Consider the following 22,641-nt stretch of genomic DNA (forward strand, 5'->3'; position numbering starts at 1 on the left):
AAGATCTAAAGTATCCAAAATGGCACCCTATTCCCATATATACTGCACTACTTTTGGTCCAAAATACTAATATAGGCAATAGGGTGCCATGGCTTCCTGTTGAGTCAACACATCCATGGTAAACTAGCTCTTTATTGTTAAATTAACTGTCCAGTGGAAATCTCACTTTTAAAAGTTAATTTTCTGTTAACTAATACACAAATAATGTTATTGACTCACCCTATACCTGTATTTGTGGCCAAAGCATAAATTAAAGAAACAAAACACTTAAAAATCCTCAAACTTGTATCTCAATATCTCAAACAAACTGTTTAAAAAAAAGCCTGCTATTTCCTCATGGAGAATGAGCTGGCCAATTAAAGGCGTACTTAAATTAATGTTTTTAAATGACTGGTACACACCTACACCATTCTCTCGTTGGGGTATGCTCACACCATTCCAACAAAGAAAGGCTGCTTTTTTAACATACCAAATTACCATGCTAAGAGTTGCTGACACAGCTCCAGCGCTGCTGGGCTCTTTAGGCTCTTACCTTGGGTTTTTTGCGCAGGTTAGGCGAGAGCTTGAGGCTGGTAACATATCCTCGGTCGTCTCCCACGATGATGATGGGGTAGACGGGGTTAAACTCAATGTGAGTCAGCTTAGTCTTTTTCTTGGCCACCACCGGCTGCTGGCAGATGGCCTCATATTTGTTGATGCTAAGGTCAAAGGTATGAACCTGAGGAAAAAAAGCAAAAGATATATAGAAAGTTTGGGAGATTATCTCATGCAAATGCAAGGGGAGTCATTTGATCAAACCTGAAAAGCAATACAATGTGGGATGGTGGAGAACAGAAATATGTTTGAACCTGCTGCCTTTTGGAATGAGTGTGAAAGCTGACTCATACTGTTTTTTATAGAAAAATATATGAGATATTCTCTAAAAATATTGAGTTGCACATGTTGTTCCATCCTCATCTATTCCAGCTGGGAACCTCTGAGTGACAAACCAAATCAGCAAGGCAAGCGAGAGAGATTCCCAGTGGGGATGCAACTCGGACCATCTGGTGTTCGTACCAGTGTTTGCGCAACACTGAGAGAGTGTGTGTGTGTGCGCGATGTCTTGTTATTCAAATGACTCTGACAGGAAAAGCTTGCCTCTCCTGACATTTAGCATCACTGAAAATTGGTCCATTCATCATTAAATACATGTCAACCAACACACACACACACACACACACACACACACACACACACACACACACACACACACACACACACACACACACACACACACACACACACACACACACACACACACACACACACACACACACACACACACACACATAGTGTAGAGGGAGTATTTCGGTCATTAGCGGGAGTGACGAAGCAAGCAGCCCACATAGCCAGCGGTGACATTCTAAAGAAGGGGTGCCGTTGACCTCTAGGCTTGCTATCACTTATAATAGGGATTTTTCATCTCAATGAGACAACGATGAATGACTGTAAATATAATCCAAATGATACAAATTGTAGCAGTCATTAGACAAGTGGTACTGTATAGGACAAAAAACGAATGGTTGTATTGTGACAGTTTCAACCTTAACTGAGAATATTTCATATTCTGGTCTGTCTGCTTTGAAACTGATGTTGCTGTGAAACAGCTTGAAAAACAAAATCTGGGCTATGCCATAGAAAGTTTTCTAGCAGCTAGGAACTGGATGAGATACAAAACAGGTCAATAAATGGTAATATCATACAATTGGGAAGTCTCTATTCTTCTTTATAGTTGAATCTAGGGAATATAAATGAGTGTAATTCCTTTCAATAATAATTGTGTTGTTATGGCTGTCAGTGTATTTCATTTGACATTGCTGAGAATGAGATAAAGGTATAGTGTAAATGGAAGGTATCTCTTTGGTTATGTGAATGTGGCCTTTTCCATTTCTACAGTAACTATTTATCCATCAAATGTTGAGGTAACTGGATTTCAGTAATTATTTGCCATTATTGAGGCTACTGTTGTGTTTGTGTTGAGTATTTTCTGGATACATGATTTTTTATGTAGGCTATTGCATCTTTTTGACTGTCTTTATCAGTGAACCATATCATTCCCTGTCTGTGGGGGACTGGGGAGGCACAAACCCCTGGAGTACAGGACTCAGCCATATCAGACACCATGCACACCGCAGAGTTTTCTAATCGGTCTGTTTGCAGACAAAGTGACAGAGCAGATGGTTCATAGCGCATCGTCACATTGTTCATCGACACTAATTTCCTTAATTTCACATGACAGGCAAAATAGAAAGAGAGACAGAGAGAGAGAGAGAGAGAGAGAGAGAGAGAGAGAGAGAGAGACAGGAGAATGTGATGAACTCCCAGGCAGGCCAGAGAGATGACAACCTCCACAGCGACTCCCGCATCAATGGACCGGCCAAGCCACTGAAGACCAATCACGTCAGTAGACCAATGACAACAGCTGGCTTGCGCGCTAACAACAGACACCGGGATAATGAACAGGACAAAATACTTGGAGAGTGCTGTCGTACAAATGACTCTGGGACGGACTCCATCAAACCTGCATTGGCAATGCTTATTGATTTCGTTCTTTTTGATGCAGACCATGTCTTCAGCAAGGGATACCCTTGTAATATAAGTTGTTTGTTACCTCTTAGCCATATAAGAGTCATTGTGTTAAACATATTTTTCGGAAGAAGTTAAGATAGACAGACAGACATTTATGTCCATTCACCGTTTTCTGCTCCTCAAAAAAAGTGATTTAAGCTTTTGCTAGTTAACAACTTTTTGACTACATTGGCCTTGATGGAGTTTCATGAAAACAACTTTTGAGTGAGAGGACATGCCTTGGTCTCTTTGCCTCTAATTGGTTACATACCTTGCCATCAGTGGTGACTGCAGCAAAGACAGTAGAGGAGTAAGGAGACCATGCCACATCTCCAACAGAGGCGTTCAGGTCAAAGGTGAACATTGGGGTCCTACAGAGACATGGACACTGAAGTATAAGGACTCCGTAATGGATACAAATACTAATACTATAAAATCTAGATTACGTTATTTACCTTAAAGATAGCAGAAAACAATACATCATAGACACCTTCTCTAAACTTTTGTAAGAGCAGGTCACATTACTTCATAAGTTCATCATAAGTACAAGTAAAAAGTTAGAGAGTAAAGAGTGAAAAAGACAAAGACAGACATTACTCTTCCCGAGAGAAAAAAAAGAAAGAGAGAGAAAGGGCTTGAAAATAAAAATCAATAGCACCTCTTCAGGCTACATAGACTCCATTGGGTCGAGCCGATGAGTCAATGCAACCTGCGCCCTCCTCTTATCCTACCAAAGATATCCTCTCCTCCCTGTCAGTGTATTATAATGCATGTTATTTGCTCCTGTGAGGTCTTCAGGGTCTAGCGAGATGAGGCAGAGCGGGGAATGGGATCCAGGATGATAAGTTTGAAAGTGCGTGAACTGCAGTATCTTATATTCCATTCTTTCCAAAGAAAAGGAAGGAGACATGAACAGTGACTGTTATTGCTCCCAGTGGTGAGACTGTTTGGTGAACAATACAATGGTTTGAAATGTTTGTCCTCAGTCTTTTGAGGTGCAGGCAGGCAGATAAGTAGCGCTAAAGACGTGGCAAATAGAACCTGGTCAAATCCATATCGGCAGATAGCCTAGTGGTTAGAGTGTTGGGCCACTAATCAAAAGGTTGCTGGATCAAATCCCTGAACTGACAAGGTAAAGAAAATCAGTCATTCTGCCACTGAACAAGGCAGTTAACCCACTGTTCCCTGTTAGTCCATCATTCAAAATAAAAATGTGTTCTTCAATGACTTGCCTGGTTTAAAAAAATCAATCCAAAATATCTTTGGAGTGATTATTCATTAAATGAGAACAAAACAGATTGGTCACACTGATTCCCAAGTGGTATCAGGCAGTTAAAGAACACATTTACTCTAAATTGTTTCTGTTAACTAAGATACAAAGTAGGCTAGAAATCAATGTTTATTGGTCGCATTCACAGATTTGCAGGTGCAGCCAAATGCTTGTATTTTGTCAATCAAAAAGTGGTGCAGCCAGTCCATAGACTAGAGAGATAGTTATTCTATGTGGATAAACAGACAGATAGCACATGAAGCTACTGAAAGAAGCTAGGATGTCAAGAGAGTGCGGGGTAAGCTGAATGATATTATTATTTATCACAGGCTGCCAGGCTGAAGTCCTGATTTCTGTAACCTGCAGAGAAATCTGTAACACTACTTCTGACATTTTGTGACTCAGGCTAGATCTGATCTGAGACGCATGACTCATCACTCACAGCCCATTCAGATAGATGGAGTTACAAGGGCTTGTATCAACAGGAAAAAGTAGTTCCGACCTAATCAATCCACACGATCTTATTCAAATGACCATTTAAGTGTGCAGAGGGACTACTGTTCAACTACTGCTGAACTAAATAAGTGGCTCCTTCACCATGCTCCCTAAACAATGTCGAATCAATTTCTGAAAAAGTATTCTGTTTTAAGAAGGTCATACCAAGGATCATTTTGCTATTTGATTTAGAATTTTAAGACCCCTTGAAGTATCACAAAAATACATAAAACAATATTTTATGAAAAATATTATTTGGCATTACTGCTATTAGCCCATACAAATGCATGAAATAACAGATTCACTGCAATGAACAACAGATAGTCCCCCCCAAAAAATCTAAAGGAAGTTTCTTCTGAAATGTCTGTCCTATATACGAGGGATATAACAAAGATCAGGAAACAATATACAGTATAAATACAGTACCAGTCAAAAGTTTGGACACAACTACTCATTCAAAGGTTTTTCTTTATGTTTACTATTTGCTACATTGTAGAATAATAGTGAAGACATCAACACCATGAAATAACACATGTGGAATCATGTTGTAACAAAGAAAGTGTTAAACAACTCTAAATATATTTTATATTTGAGATTCTTCAAAGTAGCCACCCTTTGCCTTGATGGCAGCTTTGCACAATCTTGGCATTCTCTCAACCAGCTTCACCTGGAATGCTTTTCCAACAGTCTTGAAGGAGTTCCCACATATGCTGAGCACTTGTTGGCTGCTCTTCCTTCACTCTGCGGTCCAACTCATCCCAAACCATCTAAATTGGGTTGAGGTCGGGTGACTGTGGAGGCCAGGCCATCTGAAGCAGCACTCTATCACTCTCCTTGGTCAAATAGCCCTTACACAACCTGGTGTGTTTTGGGTCAATGTCCTGTTGAAAAACAAATGATAGTCTCACTAAGAACAAACCAGGCGGGATGGCGTATTGCTGCAAAATTCTGTGATAGCCATGCTGGTTAAGTGTGCCTCTAAATAAATCACTGACAGTGTCACCAGCAAAGCACCCCCACACCATCACACCTCCAAATCCATGCTTCACGGAGGTAACCACACATGCGGAGATCATCTGTTCACCTACTCTGCGTCTCACAAAGATGCTGCGTTTGGAACCAAAAATCTCAAATTTGGACCAAAGGACAGATGTCCACCGGTCTAATGTCCATTGCTCGTGTTTCTTGGCCCAAGCAAGTCTCTTCTTCTTATCGGTGTCCTTTAGTAGTGGTTTCTTTGCAGCAATTCGTCCATGAAGGCCTGATTCACGCAATTTCCTCTGAACAGTTGATGTTGAGATGTGTCTGTTACTTGAACTCTGTGAATAACTTATTTGGGCTGCAATTTCTGAGGTGCGGTTAACTCTAATGAACTTATCCTCTGCAGCAGAGGTAATAATGGGTCTTCCTTTCCTGTGGCAGTCCTCATCAGAGCAAGTTTCATCATAGTGCTTGATGGTTTTTGCGACTGCACTTGAAGAAACTTTCAAAGTTCTTGACATTTTCCAGATTGACTGACCTTCATGCCTTACAGAAATGATGGACTGTCATCTCTCTTTGCTTATTTCAGCTGTTCTTGCCATAATATGGACTTGTTTTTTTTTACAAAATAGGGCTATTCCACCCCTACCTTGTCACAACACAACTGAGTGGCTCATGGCGCCGTAAGAAGATGGATGATGTTTTACGCTCTTCTAACCAAACGTGTTTTTTGTTAATTTTTTTGCATTGTTTGTAACTTATTTGTTCACTTATTCTGTATATAATGTTGCTGCTACCGTCTCTTACGACCAAAAATAACTTCTGGACATCAGATCAGCGATTACTCGCCACAAACTGGTAGAAGCTTTTTTTCCCTTTAACGAGTCCAACAAGCCCGACGTGAAGAACATACTGCTTTCCCGCGAACAGGCCCAAATCCCTGTTATTTGCGTGAAGAGAAGAAGGAGAAAAAGAGGACGGAGGTCGGGCTGCCTTCTGAAAATTCATATGCGATCGAATAAACCCACACTGACTTCTGTTCTACTAGCTAACATGCAATCATTGGAAAATTCGATGACGTCGTCCCCACAGTGACCGTACGTACATAACCCAACCAGAAGCCATGGATTACAGGCAACATCTGCACTGAGCTAAAGGCTAGAGCTACCGCTTTTAAGGAGCGGGCCTCTAACCCGAAAGCTTATAAGAAATCCCACTTTGTCCTTCCACGAACCATCAAACAGGCAAAGCGTCAATACAGGACTAAGACCAAATCGTACTACACCGGCTCTGACGCTCATCGGATGTGGCAGGGCTTATAAACCATTACAGACTACAAAGGGAAGCGCAGCCGAGAGCTGCCCAGTAACATGAACCTACCAGATGAGCTAAACTACTTCCATGCTCGCTTCGAGGCAAATTACACTGAAACATGCATGAGAGCACCAGCTGTTCCGGACGACTGTGTGATCACGCTCTCTGCAGCCGATGTGAGTAAGACCTTTAAAAAGGCCAACATTCACAAGGTCGCAGGGCCAGACGGATTACCAGGACGTGTACTGCGAGCATGCGTTGGCCAACTGGCAAGTGTTTTCACTAACATTTTCAACCTCTCCCTGTCCGAGTCTGTAATACCAACATGTTTTAAGAAGACCACCATGTCCCTATGGTAACCTGCCTAAATGACTACCAACCCATAGCACTCACGTCTGTAGCCATGAAGTGCTTTGAAAGGCTGGTCATGGCTCACATCAACACCATTATCCCAGAAACCCTAGACCCACTCCAATTTGCATACCGTCCTAACAGATCCACAGATGATGCAATCTCTATTGCACTCCACACTGTCCTTTCCCACCTGGACAAAAGGAACACCTATGTGAGAATGCTATTCATTGACTACAGCTCAGAGTTCAACACCATAGTGCCCTAAAACCTCATCAATATGCTAAGGACCCTGGGACCAAACACCCCCTCTGCAACTGGATCCTGGACTTCCGGACGGGCCGCCTCCAGGTGGTAAGGGTAGGTAACAAAACAGCCACACAGGGGCCCCTCAGGGGTGTGTGCTCAGTCCCCTCCTGTACTCCCTGTTCACTCATGACTGCACAGCCAGGCATGACTCCAACATGATCATTACATTTTCCAATGACACAACAGTGGTAGGCCTGATCACAGACAACGACGAGACAGCCTATAGGGAGGTCAGAGACCTGGCAGTGTGATGCCAAGACAACAACCTCTCCCTCAACGTGATCAAGACAAAGGAGATGATTGTGAACTACAGGAAAAGGAGGACCAAGCACACACCCATTCTCATCGATGGGGCTGTAATGGAGCAGGTTGAAAGCTTCAAGTTCCTTGGTGTCCACATAACTAACAAACTAACATGGTCCAAGCATACCAAGACAGTCATGAAGAGGGCACGACAAAACCTATTCCCCCTCAGTAGACTGAAAATATTTGGCATGGGTCGTCAGATCCTCAAAAGGTTCTACAGCTGCATCATCGAGAGCATCCTGACTGGTTGCATCACTGCCTGGTATGGCAACTGCTTGGGTTCCGGCCACAAGGCACTACAGAGGGTAGTGTGTACAACCCAGTACATCACTGGGGCCAAGCTTCCTGCACATCCAGGACCTCTATACCAGGCGGTGTCAGAGGTAGGCCCTAAAAATTGTCAAAGACTACAGCCACCTTAGTCATAGACTGTTCTCTCTGCTACCGCACAGCAAGCGCCAAGTCTAGGGTCAAGAAGCTTTTAAACAGCTTCTTCCCCCAAGCCATAAGACTCCTGAACATCTAATCAAATGGCTACCCAGACTATTTGCATTGCACCCCCCAAATGAAATGAAATGGGGGGAAACCAATAGTTTTTTATGTTAATACGAATGAGAATCACCATATGCACCGCACGTCATGGCTGGATAGGCTGCGCATCCGCTCTCAAAAACCATGCGTTACCTTTAAGACCTGCTTTATGTGGGTCTTATAACTTCTAATTAGCGCATTATGACATTTTCTATTTTGTGCTTTTTTTTAAGTACAGGCCTCAGATATTGCCACCCCTCCCACTTCAGCGCAATTGAGCTGATGTTAGACAGGTAAACTGCCGAACCTGACATTGGAGCTGGAAAATGCCAGACCGCCAGTTTTTACATCATAAAATTGAAAACTATCTTGTGCCTCCTTTGTGGCAGACAAAAATAGAGCCCCCAGGGTTCAAATGGATGTTTTTGAGGTGCCATTTTAAAATCAGAATTATAGTCTGACATAGATTTGGAACAGCGAGACCTTTTTGAATTTAGCTACTCCTCTAATCTAAGGTGGCCAATGTGAAAATAAATATCAGAGACAGCATAGTTTGATTCGGGTCACAATAGTGTGATGGTGAGTAGACTTACTTGATGGTGGGCGGGCACAATAGTGTGATGGTGAGTAGACTTACTTGATGGTGGGCGGGCACAATAGTGTGATGGTGAGTAGACTTACTTGATGGTGGGCGGGCACAATAGTGTGATGGTGAGTAGACTTACTTGATGGTGGGCGGGCACAATAGTGTGATGGTGAGTAGACTTACTTGAGGATGGACGGGCACATAGTGTGATGGTGAGTAGACTTACTTGATGGTGGGCGGGCACAATAGTGTGATGGTGAGTAGACTTACTTGATGGTGGGCGGGCATATAGTGTGATGGTGAGTAGACTTAATTGATGGTGGGCGGGCACAATAGTGTGATGGTGAGTAGACTTACTTGATGGTGTGGTCCCAGATCTTGACGGTCCAATCAGAGCTGCAGGATATAAAGACCTTGGTGTGGAAGTGGTTCCACTTAACTGCGTCCACTGCCATGTTATGGGCATTGTAGGTCTCCAGGAACTGGCTGGAGTAAGCCTTGGAGCACTGGAAATGACACAGCAATAATATGGAGTCAGTCCTCGCATTCATCCATAAACCACTCCAGATAGACAATGTACTTTAGCTGTGAACCAAACTTGCTCTCTACTATTATTGCAAGCTACATAATTTGCATGGTGACAGAATGATAGGAGTGAAAGCACAGAGAAAGTATCAGAGTTAAATGAAAGAGATAAATCAAAATGCAGCCCAGGCCTAAATGGTATGTCCCCCACTGGCCAAAACTGGTTGAATCAACGTTGTTTCCACGTCATTTCAACAAAGAAATTCATTATTAGGAGGTTTAATCAACGTGGAAAACAGATTGGATTTGCAAAAAGTCACCAACGTAAGGGAATTTCTTTTAAAAAAACAACTAATTCCAATGTCATGGTGACATGTTTTGTTGATTTCGTGTTAGTTGACAACTCAACCAAATGTAAATAAAAATAGACGTTGAACTGATGTCTGTGCCCAGTGGGTTTTTGATATAAGGGGATATGTAATGAATAAATCACAGCAGAGATATTACATTTTTCCCAAGAGCTCCCGGAGGTGGCTGTTTTCCAACAAGAGGTGACAGATTGGAACTGATATCACACGCATAGCTGTGTGTGTGGGTGTGTATTTGTGCGAGTTTGCATGAATCAAAAATGTCACAGACAAGGAGCTAGCTAGAGCTAACAAGGAGGAGACAAGGAGCTAGCTATAATTAATCCTATCTATGAAGAAATAAATAAAATAATAATATAAATGATACAAATAACTTTTTTAAATCATTCAAATGACTAAACCAGAGAGCATGATTTATCCACAGATGGTCATTAGCTTCTTTTAAGAAATAGCTGTCGATTGTTTTAAATCACAAGCACATAGCTGTTTGTTGAGTGCGGCTGTCAGTGAAGCGCATCTAAAATAGTCCTAGGGCTATATCGCAACATTTCAAAATACAATCGTGGGACAAACACTAAAGAGAAAAGAGAGTAAAAACTATAATCTGTCTTTAGTTACAAAAATTCTCAATTCATAAATTGAACGAAACATTATTGCCCATCGTATTAGCACTCGTGGAGAATATATTCCCTGTCTTTATCATTCGTTGTGTGAGTCAGTGCCACTGGAAAGTCATTTTAGGATAATATCATTTCCTCCTCCAGGCTAGATGGACGTCATATTGTACAATATGTGTCTCACCTTTTCATAGGCCTAGATTAGATGGTTGCATTCAAGACAAGGTTGTTTTTATTGCTGTCAGTTTGTCAGCAGAGCAGGCTACCCTGTCATTTTTGTTAAAGATTAGGATTCTGCTAATATGTCGGCAGCCATGTAAAGTGTTCGTAGAATTGCATGAAATGTGTTTCTAAAATGAAAAAATCTATTCTCAACCACCCCCCAAAAAATCCTTAGCTAGGGCTGAGCTCTGAATCTGTGCAAAGGAGAAAAAAAGCATTGTTCAGAACCTAATTATTTTGCAAATATTGAGTTATATTATAATCCTAATTTATGACTATTCAATCTTCTCATCACATTTGAAATAGTAGGCTATTTTACATTAGTCTGCAAATGGGATAATAGATGCATGCTTTATCTTAAAGGTGATTTTTTTGGGTGAGGGGTGAAAAGATAGTTTCCCCAACCTTGAAACTCCTGTGCCACCTATGATCTTTTCTCTCAATTTTATCCTGATGTAGAGCACACGATCATGAGCCTGATGAACGTCTTAGCATCTTCTACAACAGTGGTTCCCAAACTGTGGTGCGGGGCACGGCTTTCAACTTACTCTTTAAAGTTGTAATAGTAGAATGCACTAGTATAATTCTCTTGTCATGTCAGCCATTGCATACTTTAAGAGAGCTATTTACAACTTGCCAGAAATGTCCAGATCAACTCGCCCATGTAAGCTAACGTTTTTTTTAGCTAGGCTTTTTTGACCATATTTTTGTTGTAATGTTTCAGTCACTCAAATATTACATGAATACACATTAGACATGACAAAATGTGTAGAATTGCAGGAAATAAGCTTTAAAACCTTCTAAATTTGTTTACAGTGCTTATGCCCATAGAGATAAACCTGGCGGGATGTTCCCCAATGCTGGAAGGGGGGCCTGAGAGAAAACGTTTGGGAACCCCTGTTGTACAACATAAAAGGCCTTCATTACAATGTAATGTACAGAGTTTTCAAAAACCCTTAATGTAGGCATATTAAACCCTAAATACTGTAGGTTTATTGTGACTTAGACCACAGTGCGTGTGTGTGATGAAACTATCTCCCACCCGATGTTGCAAAAACGCCACAACAACGAGACACTGAAGAGAAACTAATGAGCTTGCACAGTCAGGAAGATCTGGAAAATCAGAATGGGCCTTTTGATGACACTGCTACAGCGAGCTCGCAATCAGCCAAAACTCTTCATTAGCATATGCGCTTACCGAACCATAACATTGCAGGGAGCTAGCTAGCTAACACAGTGGGCTAAGGCTCACAATTAGCATAGCCTTTAGAGAGAGTAGACTGAGCTGCCTGTCACTTGAGGCTCTGTGTGGCAGTGGCAGTTCTGTAAGGGGCTTCTAAAAGGCGTTTGTCTGTGTGTGTGAGATTGAGTCAATCTGTCTCAAAGCTGTAACTGAGAGCGATGGGACCTTATTGAATCCGTCATCCCGTCTAAGTTGAGGGAAAAAAAGATCCCCTGTAGAACTCTGCTCCAGTGTGTGTGTGTTCAGAACCTCACAGTAGTGTGTCTCTTTGCACCACTGCTGGATAGACACTTGTGTGAGAAGGCCAAATGAGGATGGACGCCAGCCAAAAACTACAGCTGTCTGCTGTTAATGAGCAAATCTGGGAGAGGTTTGGAGGGTCTGCCCTCATTTTGGCTCTCATTAAATGCTTAGCACCACGTGAGAGGGCCTCCCAGAGCGCCAGCCTAGACTGACAAGCCTATCCTAGACTAACAATCCTAGCATAGACTGACAAATCTCTGACAAATACGAAAAAATAAATAATAATTATGCCAATCGCCGAGACTACTCCCCTTCTTAAATTTAGCTCTTCTTAAATTTAGCATTTGAAAAAGCCTTCCCTCTGAGCCCCCGAAAAACCACTAAACAAGTTGTAGGGCTGCACCGTTGAGAGCGGAGATAGAGGTAAAGCACCACTTCAGAGTGGTGCTTTATAGCCCGCTGGAAAGAGGCTGTGCCAAGCCCAAAGCCTAGTGCTAATGAGAGAACTTCCTCACTCTCTGAGAGACAAGGAGAAGGCAGTGCTTATGTGGCCCAGCAGGATATCACATACAACACTACAAACACAACAGAACAAGACTCCATTTGATTCCTCAGACGAGCAACTAGCAGACGGTCAGGACACCCAAGACAATTCATATCTCATTAAGTTGCCATAAAATAAGTAAACATTTTGGAGTGGCTGAACACAGCAATAGTCAGTGGGGGATACATGACTGGGGACCATGTTTTAATGTCTGCTCACCTTGTGAATCTTGCCCTCCTCCGTGCCAACCAGGAAGAGGTAGTCAATCTGTTTGTGGAAGTCGAAGGATGTTCCACAAGCTGTGGGACGACAAACATTGTCAAATATTTCAATGATCCTAACAGGTATCAAACAGTGTTGAAATGATGCGTCAGTTGATGACAGGTCTTACCCATGATGGGAAGTTGCACGCCTTCTGGTCCTTCTGACACAGCTCCCGCCAACGACAGCTTGATGATGTCTGTGAAGACCAGCTCATTCTGCAACCATTCAAACCCACATCAAAACTACTGTGAGAACAAATTAATACACAAAAATACTCTTACATTACCAGTCAAAAGTTTGGACACACCTACTCATTCAAGGGTTTTTCTTTCTTTTTTCTTTTTTCTACATTGTAGAATGATAGTGAAGACATCAGAACTATGAAATAACACATATGGAATCATGTAGTAACCAAAAACATGTTAAACAAATCTAAATATATTTATATTTGAGATTCTTCAAAGTAGCCACCCTTTGCCTTGATGACAGCTTTGCACACTATTGGCATTCTCTCAACCAGCTTCATAAGGTAGTCACCTGGAATGCATTTCAATGAACAGGTATGCCTTGAAAAAGTTAATTTGTGTAATTTCTTTCCTTCTTAATGCGTTTGAGCCAATCAGTTTCGTTGTGACAAGGTAGGGGTGGTATACAGAAGATAGTCCTATTTGGTAAAAGACCAAGTCCATATTATGGCAAGAACAGCTAAAATTACTTTAAGACATGAAGGTTAGTCACTCCGGAAAATGTCAAGAACTTTTCTTCAAGTGCAGTCGTATAAACCATTAAACACTATTGTGAAACTGGCTCCCATGAGGACCGCCACAGGAAAGGAAGACCCAGTGTTACCTCTGCTGCAGAGGATATGTTAATTTAGAGTTAACCGCACCTCAGAAATTGCAGCCTAAATAAATGATTCACAGAGTTCAAGTAACAGGCACATCTCAACATCAACTGTTCGGGGGAGACTGCGTGAATCAGTACTTCATGGTCGAATTGCTGCAAAAAAAAATACTACTAAAGGACACCGATAAGAAGAAGAGACTTGCTTGGGCCAAGAAACACAAGCAATGGACATTAGACCTCTGGAAATCTGTCCTTCGGTCTGATTTTTGGTTCCAACCGCCATGTTGTTGTGAGACGCAGAGTAGATGAATGGATGATCTCCGCATGTGTGGTTCCAACCATGAAGCATGGAGGTGTGATGGTGTGGGGGTGCTTTGCTGGTGACACTGTCTGTGATTGATTTAGAATTCAAGGCACACTTAACCAGCATGTCTACCACAGCATTCTGCAGCAATACGCCATCCCATCTGGTTTGCGCTTAGTGGGCCTATGATTTGTTTTTCAACAGGACAATGACCCAACATTCCAGCAGGCTATTTTACCAAGACGGAGAGTGATGGAGTGCTGCATAAGATGACCTGGCCTTCACAATCACCCGACCTCAACCCAATTGAGATGGTTTGGGATGATTTGGACAGCAGAGTGATGGAAAAGCAGCTAACAAGTGCTCAGCATAGGGTGGCTACTTTGAAGAATATAAAATATATTTGGATTTGTTTAACACTTTTTGGGTTACTACATGATTCCATGTGTTATTTCATCATTTTGATGTCTTCACTATTATTCTACAACGTAGAAATAAAGAAAAGTAAGAAAGAAAGAAAAGAAAGAAAAACCCTTGAATGAGTAGGTGTGTCCAAACGTTTGACTGGTACACACACACACATGAACATTCACGTCCTGTACTTATTAACACATATTTAATGGTTTTAAAGCTGCAGCTGGCCCAGAACAGAGAGGCACGTCTTGCTCTTCATTGTAATCAGAGGGCTGATATAAATAGAGTGCATGCCAGTCTCTCTTGGTTAAAAGTTGAGGAGAGACTAACTGCATCACCTCTTATTTTTCTAAGAAACATTAATGTGTTTGCATAGACAACTTACACACAGCTCTGACACACACACTTACCCCACCAGACATGCCACCAGAGGTCTTTTCACAGTCCCCAAATCCAGAACAAATTCAAGAAAGCGTACAGTATTATATAGAGCCATTATTGCATGGAACTCCATTCCATCTCATATTGCTCAAATACACAGCAAATCTGGTTTTAAAAAACAGATAAAGCAACACCTCACGGCACCTCACGCCTCTCCCCTATTTGACCTAGAGAGTTTGTGTGTATGTATTTATATGTAGGCTACGTGTGCCTTTTGTAATATATATATATTTTTTAATGTAGTTCTGACCTTGAGCTTGAGCTGTTGTCTATTAATGTTCTGTATTATGTCATGTTTCATGGAAGAGTAGCTGCTGCTTTTGCAACAGCTAATGGGGATCCTAATACAAAATATGCACAAATGCTCACAAGCAGACATGCATATATTAACACACATACTGAGGAAAGTGAATGTGTTTCTCGAGCACCTTGACAAGAGTCCATGACACCACACGGCCATCAGATGACACAGAGAAGAAGTTGTGATTGTTGTCCATGTCGTCCTTCTGCCACTTCACCTGAAAAAGAAATGCCACAAACATAAAAACACACATCCGAGACAGTGATTTGCAGACAAACAGACAGCCAGACAGACATGCAAAGTCTTGGAACATCATGCGTCAGTGAGTGTTATCCAAAATACAGAACATGCACAAACTAACACAAACCTGCCACACAGGGTCGGTGTGCTTGCCAGACTTGGCGGTGCTCTTATAGATGGGCTGCAGCGTCTCTTCTTTGAGGTTGTAGACGGCCACGCAGCCGTCGTAGAAGCCCACGGCCACCAGGTAGGGCAGGTGCTTGTGGATGTCCAGGCACAGGATGCCCGACGTCGTGGGGTAGATATACTCAGGGAAAGTGGAGTTTTTCAGGGAGTAGAACACCAGCATGCCCCGCCCCTGCTTGGTGAAGTCATCTGGGGGGAAGAGCGGGGTCAAGATAGCTCAGAGAAAGAAGTAAAAAATGGTACAGGTTTGGTATACCTTGTGTACTTACATGATCCAAGGCCGACGGCAAACAAATCTTTGTAGCTTTCATTCCTGTGGAGTAACAGAGAAGCTATAATTCTTTCATGCATTTCCCCAAAAATATTAGGAAGATTTCAGGTTTTCCCAGTGGTCCAACTATTGTCTATAAGCCACACACCTATCAGAACTGTTTCATTTATAGTAAAGCCGCATTGTCGTTGTTGTTGTAATGTGAGAAGACTGACCAGCAGAGGGCAGTGACAGACAGCCTCTTGGCTTTGTCGTACTGAAACTTCCAGAGGGGGAGAAGGGTGCCCTCCTGCTCCCGGTACTCATCAGAAGCATCCTCAAAGTACTTAAAATCTAAAAGAGGGAAGTGACATCTCATATCATGTCACCATGCAGGGACTATAAGGAGGTTTTGTATCAAGGTAAAATAACATGGAAGGAAGGACTTACCTTGAGCAATGTCGTCAAACGTGTTTTGGTTCACCATCCGCTCGATGATCTTGGCCACCTTGGCCACTTTGGTGATGTCATCACTCTGAGGGGGAAACAGGGGGAAAGTTTTCAGTTCTCTACCTTCAATGGGATCAACAATGTCTGTGTGTTGTTGAGGGCCCAATTTATCTAAGTGTTATCTCCATTTATTTTTCATGTCAAAGTGAATAGCTGTTGACTTGAGGTTTACCTGGGTCTCCACCAGCATCATCTTCTTCTTGCCTTTGTCGTCGTCCTTCTTGGGGACGGCTTTTGCCTTCTCCTTGTTCTTCTCCTGCTTCTGCAGCACCTCCAAATACGCGTCATAGATCTCCCACTGCAGGAGGAGGTTACCCTGTTGTATCACTAGCCTTCATAAAGTTCATGTTGAGGAGCAGCAAACAATGAGAATCATCAAACTCAAAATGATGTATTTCTCACCTGATTGGCAGTAGCTGAGAAGTTTGCACGAGGAGGGGGCTCTGTCTGACATCCCCTTTCCTGAGAAGGAGTTCAGAGAGTTCAGTCTTGACAATCTTCGCAATACAGATTTGCCCTTCTACAATATTATAGGCAATGTATGCTTCCTGCAACATGGTCTGCCTTGGCCCTAACCTACCTACCCTGAGTGGGTTGTTGAGAGTTTGGGAGGCCCTCTCACTGAAGTTGAACTGGTTGGTGATTTTCTGCTCCTTCTTGCCAGCCTTGGACTCCACACTGTCAGCTCTCTCCTCTCCCCCGCCCTCCTCCACATCCCCTGCATCCTCCCCACCTGCAGCCTGAGCCAGAAGAAAGAACCAGAGAACACTTTTCACTATCTTGTCTCCGACTCTTGTGTGGGTTTGGCATGCGTTGATTGGAAGTCACTTAAGAGTCACTCGAATTACTGAATGTAGGCTATTTCACAAACTTCTTGGTATGTTAATAACTTAAGTGCTTTCCTACCGGAGTCTCAGGCTTTTCAGCGACAGCGGACTCAACTGTGGCTTTTTCTGGAATAATAATCAACATCTCATGTTACCATCAAAGTTATTATAAAACGTTTACTCTTGTAAAAGGCAGCATATTTGATCACACAAAAATTCCAGAAGCCCTGGCTATCTACCCTCAGGGAGGCCCTGTTTGGCCCTCTGTCTGCGTGCCTCATCTGAGTCCTGGTGCAACAGGTTACCCTCCAGCACAAAGTGGACAGCCAGCTGATCCACACTGCTGATTGGCTTGTATGAACGTTCCTGAGAGAAGACAATGATACACATGTATCTGCATTGGATAATGCTTATGGATATCCATCATACAAGGTATCTTGAAAATCTTGTTTGTTTACATTAATATCCATTACATGATGGACCCAATAGGGAAGAAGAGAGAAGTTGTTCATAAAATCATGGATTAGACTGGAGGTTACTGTAATACTTTACCTTGAAGCTGTAGCGGACGATATTCTGAGGGGCATGTGGATTGTTTGCAGTCAGGATCCTGGTGAATTCCTCTTTTAACTCCTGGTAAAGTGACAAAAAGATACAGTACATCAAACAACATCTAAACATGACATACAACTGGTAAATGAATGAGCCAGAACCTTAAAGCCATATGAAGAAGAAGTTACTTATACAGTATCTGTGGTCAGAACTATTCTGTGTGTCCTTTATGACTCAATTACAGTCTGGCTCTGTTTGGTGCCATGTCAGGAATCCAGACACCACAGTCCAGCTACAGTAAACTCACAGCCTCAGTGAGATCCAGCTGGTCAAGTGGCTTGATCAGAGTCTTCCCTTGCATCCACTCATCTCCTTCACCCATCTCTGTTCCATCCTCCTCATCCTGACCAAAAAAACATGATCAAACGGACATAAGCAACATGTTTGTCTGACTAAAAAAAGTTGACATAGGCTATATTGCTTGCCTGATGCTAACGATGTGATCATGTGGATACAGGGCTCTGAATGAACTTTTTCATTGGTAGCACTGGTGCTTTAGTAATGAGTGTATATCTATTTTCCTATCTTTCAGTGCCATCTAAAAGTTATGGCTTGACATGTTTGTTTCTTATCAAACAAATAGTGAGCAGCCCGCAAGAAGGCTAGTTTATAACGTTGAAAACATTATAAATGTTTTATTATTATAAAATGTGACCCGCAAAGCCGCGATAGAAAGAAACATTTTAGCTTCAGTAAATGTGTCATAACTTTCGATAGGTTTGGGCTAGAGAGGAGCAGTTTATTGCATCGTAAAGGCGCAACTATGATCACAAAGCGGAACAGACTTACCCGTGGTCATGGTTCTAACAAGTGAAGTGCAAAGGGAAAGGTGCATTATGTGAGGAGCAAACTGAAGTGAAGAGAAAATTCAGCAACTCTTGGAGGACAGTGGAAGTTGTTAATAGTGAATCTTTATTGATAACATAAAAAATGCACTCAGTCTATGTATTTATCAGGTTTTAAAGGTCATGAACTGTCAAAATCACGTTTTCATGAAATGTGATTATATTTGAAGGAAACCAGATCAAAGTATGATGACCAAAGTATGAGCAATGACTGTTCTACACTGATAAAATTTGATCATAAAGTTACTGGTGCCCTCCCCCATGTCAAACACTTGGATTCATTACTAAGGGGACAAGGTGACATCAACTTAACTCTAATTTTAATACACCAATGGTAACATGATATTCTCTTACCTAATTTAAATATGTACCGGCTTGTAACCAATATCAGATAAGGTGTGTTTGCAGAGGGGCGTGGTTTATATAGCGAGATGGCTCCTCTATTGGTGCCAACAATTTACTGTAGGCAAATGTCAGCATATATCATTACAAGTTTACCCTATTCATCTATGGCAAAGATACTTATATGTTTCCCCTTTGTGTCTACTGTTAGCTAGTTACTGGCTAGCTAGGTCTACAGCCAGCATGGAACAAAAGTGGGAAAGGTTTGTTCAAAACTCATTCATCAGTGCCTCTGTGAACCGCATCATAAGAGAAATGCCAAACTGGAGATTTAAAAAAAAGACTGTCCAGGACAGAAAAGAGACATGAAGGAGGGTTGTATATACAATAGGCGCCAAAACTATTGCAACAGTGACACATTTTTTGTTGTTTTGGCTCTCTGCTCCAGCACTTTGGATTTTAAATTATGCAATAACTATGAGGTTAAAGTATTCAGACCTCTTCCCCTTTTCCACATTTTTTTACGTTACAACCTTATTCTAAAATAGATTAAATAAAACATTTTCCTCATCAATCAGGCCTTTATGGTAGAGTGGCCAGACGGAAGCCACTCCACAGTATAAGGCACATGACAGCCCGCTTGGAGTTTGCCAAAAGGCACCTGAAGGACTCTCAGACCATGAGAAACAAGATTCTCTGGTCTGATGAATCCAAGAATGAACTCTTTGGCCTGAATGGCAAGCGTCACATCTGGAGGAACCCTTACACCATCCCTACGGTGAAGCATGGAGGTGGCACCATCATAATGTGGGGATGTTTTTCAGCGTCAGGGACTGGGAGACTAGTCAGGTTCGAGAGAAAGATGAAAGGAGCAAAGTACAGAGAGATCCTTGATGAAAACCTGCTCCAGAGCGCTCACAACCTCAGACTGGGTTGAAGGATCACCTTCCAGCAGGACAACGACGCTAAGCACACAGCCAAGACAAAGCAGGAGTGGCTTCGGGATAAGTCTCTGAATGTCCTTGAGTGGTCCAGCCAGATCTCGGCCTTGAACTCGATCGAACATCTCTGGAGAGACCTGAAAATAGCTGTGCAGCGACACTCCCTAACCAACCTGGCAGAGCTTGAGAGGATCTACAGAGAAGAATGGGAGAAACTCCCCAAATACTGGTGTGCCAAGCTTGTAGCGTCATACCCAAGAAGGTGCTTCAACAAAGTACTGAGTAAAGGGTCTTAATACTTATGTAAATGTGATATTTCAGGGGGTGTTTTATATAAATTTGCAAACATTTCTAAAAACCTGTTTTTGCTTTGTCATTATGGGCTATTGTGTGTAGATTGACATGGGGGAAATAACAATTTAATCAATTTTAGAATAAGGCTGTAATGTAACAGAATTATTAAAAAGTCAAGGGGTCTGAATACTTTCCAAATGCACTGTATCTGTAGTCATGGTAGAATCCACATTAATGTAGAAGTGTTTGGAAACATATTATATTCTTATTTACAATAAAAGTGACTCCAAAATGAAGTAATCATTGTGTGCTAGGAATATGGGACCAAATACTAAACTTTTGACTACTATAATACACATAAGCTTATTTGTCTCTACACTTTTGGTCCCCTGAAATGGGGGGACTACGTACAAAAAGTGCTGTAATTTCCACAAGTTTTCATCCGATATGGATGAAAGTACCGTCAAATTAAAGCTGACAGTCTGCACTTTAACCTCATAGTCATTGTATCATTCCAAGGTGCTGGAGTACAGAGCCAAAACAACAACAGAAAATGCATTCTTCTAACACTTTTGGAGCTCACTGTATTTCAAACTTGCCTCCTATGGTTTCAGTGAACAATCAAAATGGGAATACAACATAAAACATGGCGGGATTGGTAGAAAAACCTGACCAATAAGAGTCGATTTTGAAACATAAACTTCCGTCATTTTCTATTAGTAAAACAGACTGTAGGCCTAGAATCTGATGCTATGGGTGTTGCTTTTACCAAATAGGGTTCATCTTAAAGAACCCCTTTGATCAACTTCCACTGTCCTCCAGAGATGCTGGTTTTCCTCTTCACTTTCACAGGTGAGGTGAAATGATACAAATGTAACAACTTTGAAGCAAATGTGACAAGAAACACATATGAAAGAAGTGCTTTACCTGCTTCCAATGGCACAAATAGAATTTTGTCATTAAATTTGTGTATAGTTATAATAGCCACCTACCTTTTTCTTGCTGGCAGCTTTTGCAGTCTTTGCTGCGTGTGCCTTCTGGGACTGAGTGTTTGACCCCTATACAAAACAGACATATTTCATAACTTTGTTTCATGATCCACTAGGGCTGCATCTCAGTATTCTACAGTCAGCCAGTGGCTTCTTCTGCTCCTCTTCTCTCTTTTATCTGCAATTTTCTGAAAAGAACAAGAGTAGACCATAGCAACCAGACATTTGCCTCTCAGAGTTCTCCCCAAAGAATGAAAGAGGTCTGCTGCTTAACCTTGTGGACTGGTTGTGCCATTTAAGGCACATTTCTGCTTTTGATTGCAGAAAATGTCAGTTACAGCCGTAATCAGCAGCATCACCTTGGGAGGGCCCTGTCAGCTGTTTACTAGCAACTTTAGTTTCTTCACCTCAATGCAGATAAGGAGAAGGAACAAATAATGGAAGCCACTGTAAACCGTTGAGATGCAGCCCTTAATCAGCAAATCAGTCACTTAGTGCTACTTGATAGCAACGTAGTTACAATGTATGTTACTGTACAATCATGCATTCAGCAATAGCGAATTTATTAGCTAAAACATTAGCTAACGAAAGCTAATGTTAGCGTTATAAAACGTTAACGTTACCTGCTTGGATTTCACAGTTCCTGTCTTGTGAACTACAGGCATTGTGTCCAAGAGATAACACACTATTGATAAGAAATACCCTTTTATTGTATAGATAACGAGCGCTATACAACAATTTTTTAAATAGAGGGATTAAAAGTTTTCAAACTGTAACTCCACTCCAGCTGCTGCAAGTGTTTATCAGTTGCCGTGCCAACGAACATGTCCAGTCTGGGTCTTGTGGAGCACGAGCGCCTCCAGCTGTCCTTTGCATGTCAATGGTAGTGATATTCCAAATGCAGCCAACATTTTGTTGATGATGTCTACAAGGACGGAGGGCCATTTTCAAGCCTTTTGCATGCACTCCAAGAGTAAAATATATATGAATATGTATATACAGTTGAAGTCGAAATTTAACATACACTTAGCCAAATACATTTAAATTTAGTTGTTCACAATTTCTGATTTATTTTAGCTTTTATTTATTTCATCACATTCCCTGTGGGTCAGAAGTTTACATACACTCAATGGCTTAAGTACAGACCAAATGGCTTAAGGACAACAAAGTCAAGCTATTGGAAAGGCCATCACAAAGCCCTAACCTCAATCCTGTAGAAAATTTGTGGGCAGAACGGAAAAAGCGTGTGCGAGCAAAGAGGCCTACAAACCTGACTCCGTTACACCAGCTCTGTCAAGAGGAATTGGCCAAAATTCACCCAACTTATTGTGGGAAGCTTGTGGAAGGCTACCTGAAACGTTTGACCCAAGTTAAACATTTTACAGGCAACATTACCAAATACTAATTGAGTGTATGAAAACTTCTGGCCCACTGGGAATGTGATGAAAGAAATATCAGCTGAAATAAATCATTCTCTCTACTGTTATTCTGACATTTCACATTCTTAAACTAAAGTTGTGATC

The 22,641-nt window shown here is 41.8% G+C and overlaps 1 protein-coding gene across 1 annotated transcript in view; it reads right to left on the bottom strand.

The window, feature by feature from the left end:
- The window catches only part of dnai1.2 (dynein, axonemal, intermediate chain 1, paralog 2), a 32,848-nt gene extending 10,961 nt beyond the window's left edge, over positions 1-21,887 (bottom strand). Inside the window, exons 1-19 of the mRNA XM_064965946.1 lie at positions 21,742-21,887; positions 21,122-21,187; positions 17,955-18,050; positions 17,648-17,728; positions 17,335-17,461; positions 17,175-17,221; positions 16,853-17,008; positions 16,671-16,730; positions 16,441-16,566; positions 16,209-16,293; positions 15,995-16,112; positions 15,778-15,821; positions 15,450-15,697; positions 15,210-15,299; positions 12,904-12,991; positions 12,732-12,811; positions 9,108-9,256; positions 2,879-2,978; positions 533-718 (exon numbers count right to left, since the gene is read on the bottom strand). Of these exons, the coding sequence (XP_064822018.1) occupies positions 533-718; positions 2,879-2,978; positions 9,108-9,256; positions 12,732-12,811; positions 12,904-12,991; positions 15,210-15,299; positions 15,450-15,697; positions 15,778-15,821; positions 15,995-16,112; positions 16,209-16,293; positions 16,441-16,566; positions 16,671-16,730; positions 16,853-17,008; positions 17,175-17,221; positions 17,335-17,461; positions 17,648-17,728; positions 17,955-18,050; positions 21,122-21,187; positions 21,742-21,783 (1,989 nt within the window). The 5' untranslated portion in view covers positions 21,784-21,887. The remainder of the gene's footprint in view (positions 1-532; positions 719-2,878; positions 2,979-9,107; positions 9,257-12,731; positions 12,812-12,903; positions 12,992-15,209; positions 15,300-15,449; positions 15,698-15,777; positions 15,822-15,994; positions 16,113-16,208; positions 16,294-16,440; positions 16,567-16,670; positions 16,731-16,852; positions 17,009-17,174; positions 17,222-17,334; positions 17,462-17,647; positions 17,729-17,954; positions 18,051-21,121; positions 21,188-21,741) is intronic.
- Between the last annotated feature and the right edge of the window lie 754 nt (positions 21,888-22,641).

Source organism: Oncorhynchus masou, chromosome 5 (genome assembly GCF_036934945.1).
Source record: "Oncorhynchus masou masou isolate Uvic2021 chromosome 5, UVic_Omas_1.1, whole genome shotgun sequence".
Taxonomy (NCBI): Eukaryota; Metazoa; Chordata; class Actinopteri; order Salmoniformes; family Salmonidae; genus Oncorhynchus; species Oncorhynchus masou.